Below are 3,125 nucleotides of genomic sequence, written 5' to 3' on the forward strand. Positions count from 1 at the left end.
GGCCGCCGCCTGTGGCTGCCGTACGATCTGTTGTTATATAACACAGAGACAGTTGATCCACAGACTCAGCAGCAGCTGTCGTTGTACCAGTGTGTGTGTGTGTGTGTGTGTGTGTGTGTGTGTGTGTGTTGAAGTTTGTTGTTTGTCAAAGATTCAACTGAATCACATTTGAACAGAAGTGTTCCCATTGGTGGACGTTTGGATCAATCCCAGATTACAGAGGTCAGCAGCTCCACTCAGTACCAGGGTCACGGTCCACTGTACCAGGGTCACGGTCCACTGTACCAGGGTCACGGTCCACTGTACCAGGGTCACAGTTGGTCCTTCAACCTGGAACGTTCTTCATCATGAGAAAAAAACCAGTGATAAAAATGTGAGATTGTGTCTTTGTAGAGCGTGAAGTCGACCTCTGTCACCTCCTGCTGGAACGTCTGGAACATGGTACAGTGAGTCACACACACACACACAGACACACACACAGACACACACTTCCCTCCACTGATGCGGTGTTGACCTGTGCAGCGTCCAGAGGGTACAGAAGAAGACCAGCACCATGTCTCTGACCATCTCCTCCTGCTCCTCGACTGCGTCCTCCTCTCGAGATCATTTCTCCTGCTCCCCCTCGTCTTCCTCCTCCTCGTCCTCAAACCTCCTCACTCAGAAACACTCCAGCCTGGTGCAGCCCCTGTGTGTCAGTCCTCAGAGGGTAGGCACCTCCTTCTACCACAGACCTCCAGCAGGTCTACCTTCACACTCACTAAGTCATCAGTCTGTCTGTCTGTTGTGTCCAGACTCAGAGTCCTGTCTACACTCAGCCTGCAGGGGGCGGTGTGGCTCCAACATTCGTCAAGGTAAAATCATTTGACCTTTTTCAAACCGACTTCTAACTTCTACTAAATCTTTCACTCTGTTCATCCTAAAGTTTTGTCCGTTCTTGCTCTAGTCGTGGTCGAACCTTCTGATGAACGAGAGAGAAATCATGAAATCATGAAATCATGAAATCATGAAATCATGAAATCATGAAATCATGAAATCTGTGGCTACAGATCAGTGATTGTGTAAAAGCTGCAGAAAAATCCACTCACTTCAAATTAACAAAACCCAAACGTTCTGCATGGTATAAAGTAAGACGTCTGCTCTCTGTGGTCCAGTCTCTGTGGGTATGTGGTCCACGTGGACCACGTCTGCATTGGTAGACAATCTATTCACCACAGATCTATTCACCACAGATCTATTCACCACAGATCTATTCACAGCAGATTTATTCACAGCAGATCTATTCAATAGATCTATTCACAACAGATCTATTCACCACAGATCTATTCACAGCAGATTTATTCACAGCAGATCTATTCAATAGATCTATTCACAACAGATCTATTCACAGCAGATCTATTCACCACAGATCTATTCACCGCAGATCTATTCACCGCAGATCTATTCACCACAGATCTATTCACAGCATTAACAGCTCTTTCTTCTAGTCTTTTATTCTAACTCAGACTAACTGTTTAACTAAACTGTTTTGACTGACGCAGTATCTTGTTCACTCTGAATACTTCCTTAAATACTACTTATTTACTAACCTTGTTTTTGTTTTTGTTTGTTTGTGTTTTTGTGTTGTTTTCTGTTCTGACCTTGAACTATTTTTCTCCCTCTTTTCTCGCCCGTCCGTACCGTCTCCATCCTGTCCTGTGTGACATCATCACCACCTAGTGTCTGCACGATGTGACAACACTGAAGGGTCAGCTGGTGGTCTTGGAGTGCAGACTGAGGGGCCCCCCACCTCTGCAGGTCATGTGGTACAGAGAGGAGGAGAAAATACTGGACTCAGACGATTTCAGGATTCTCCGCAAGAGTGAGTGTGTGTTTATGGGACGGAAAGGTTGGAAATGTCGGATTAGAGCGGAGCGTCACCTCGGAGGTATCACTGTGACCAGTGAGCCTGAGTCACACAGTCACTAAAACTTTTCTCTCTGTTTCCCAGAGGCCAGTTCTGCCCCAGTGCCAGGTACAGTAACACGTCACTGTGATTTATCACCTGAACAAAAACCTGTCGTTTCTCCATGTAATCTGAAACAACAGGCAGAGAAATGAACTGTAATCTGAAACAACAGGCAGAGAAATAAACAGCACTCAGGTTGATAGAGATTTAGACGGTTCATAATGATGATGTCCTCACTTGACCTCACTTGACCTCACTTGACCTCACTTGACCTCACTGACCTCTGTAGAGGAGCTGTGTACCCTGGTGATCACTGAGGCTTTTCCAGAAGATTCCGGCCTGTTCAAATGTGTGGCTATCAACCCCTTTGGTACAGTGTCGTGCTGTGCTGCCCTGGAGGTTTACCACGGTGAGAGCGCCACCTACAGCCGTCCATATGAAATGAAACGTTATCAAATCATTGTTTTGATGACTTTTATTCAAGGAGCTATCACAAAAAAGGCATAGAAAAATGAAAGTCTGCCCCTGGTGTACAGACATGGAAGAGCAGTTGGAGATGGAGGCTGTTCATCAGCAAAAAATGGTTTCTGCCCAAGAAGACGTGGAGGACATGTTCCATCCAGGCACCTCCGGCAGACAGAGCTGCGAGGACTCGCCCCCCCCGTTCTCTGACTCCATGAACCCGGATCCTCCTGATTGGCCTGACGTGTGCGTGGACGACGACGTCACTGCTGCCGTGTAGGTTCACGTCCTTCTTACATTTCAGTAGTTTAGGTTTATCTCCAGGAGATGTCGCTGTCACGTTTTCCAACACTAATCGAAATGCCTACACTTTGTTTGTTTGTTTGTTTGTTTGTTTGTTTGTTTGTTCAAAAATCACACCGAGATGACTGACCACCCAACTGACGACAGTAACAAGACTTAGCCAATCAGAGCAAAGTGGGCGGGTCCTACATGACTGCCTCCTGCTGACGACCAGTAACGCGTCCTAAACAAGCGAGAAATTAAAAAAAAATAAAAACTTGCGACATTTTCCAGAGAATTGTTCCTAACGAGACATAAAAACGACTTAGTATCAATAAAAAAAATAAAAACTCCGCTGTGCGCGCCCTTGTGAATCAGCGTTGTTGTTTGTGAACGCGCGCTGTCACCTGTAGTCCTCCCCCCCTCCCCCTCCCCC

General features: G+C 46.4%; 1 protein-coding gene across 1 annotated transcript in view; it reads left to right on the forward strand.

Moving 5' to 3' along the window:
- Nucleotides 1-3,125, forward strand: part of LOC103391480 (palladin) — a 10,139-nt gene that overhangs the window by 4,133 nt on the left and 2,881 nt on the right. The window contains exons 2-8 of the mRNA XM_025063378.1: nucleotides 394-446; nucleotides 523-706; nucleotides 792-851; nucleotides 1,717-1,858; nucleotides 1,988-2,011; nucleotides 2,235-2,354; nucleotides 2,482-2,683. Of these exons, the coding sequence (XP_024919146.1) occupies nucleotides 439-446; nucleotides 523-706; nucleotides 792-851; nucleotides 1,717-1,858; nucleotides 1,988-2,011; nucleotides 2,235-2,354; nucleotides 2,482-2,683 (740 nt within the window). The 5' untranslated portion in view covers nucleotides 394-438. The remainder of the gene's footprint in view (nucleotides 1-393; nucleotides 447-522; nucleotides 707-791; nucleotides 852-1,716; nucleotides 1,859-1,987; nucleotides 2,012-2,234; nucleotides 2,355-2,481; nucleotides 2,684-3,125) is intronic.

This window comes from Cynoglossus semilaevis, chromosome 15, assembly GCF_000523025.1.
Source record: "Cynoglossus semilaevis isolate Cse_v1.0 chromosome 15, Cse_v1.0, whole genome shotgun sequence".
Taxonomy (NCBI): Eukaryota; Metazoa; Chordata; class Actinopteri; order Pleuronectiformes; family Cynoglossidae; genus Cynoglossus; species Cynoglossus semilaevis.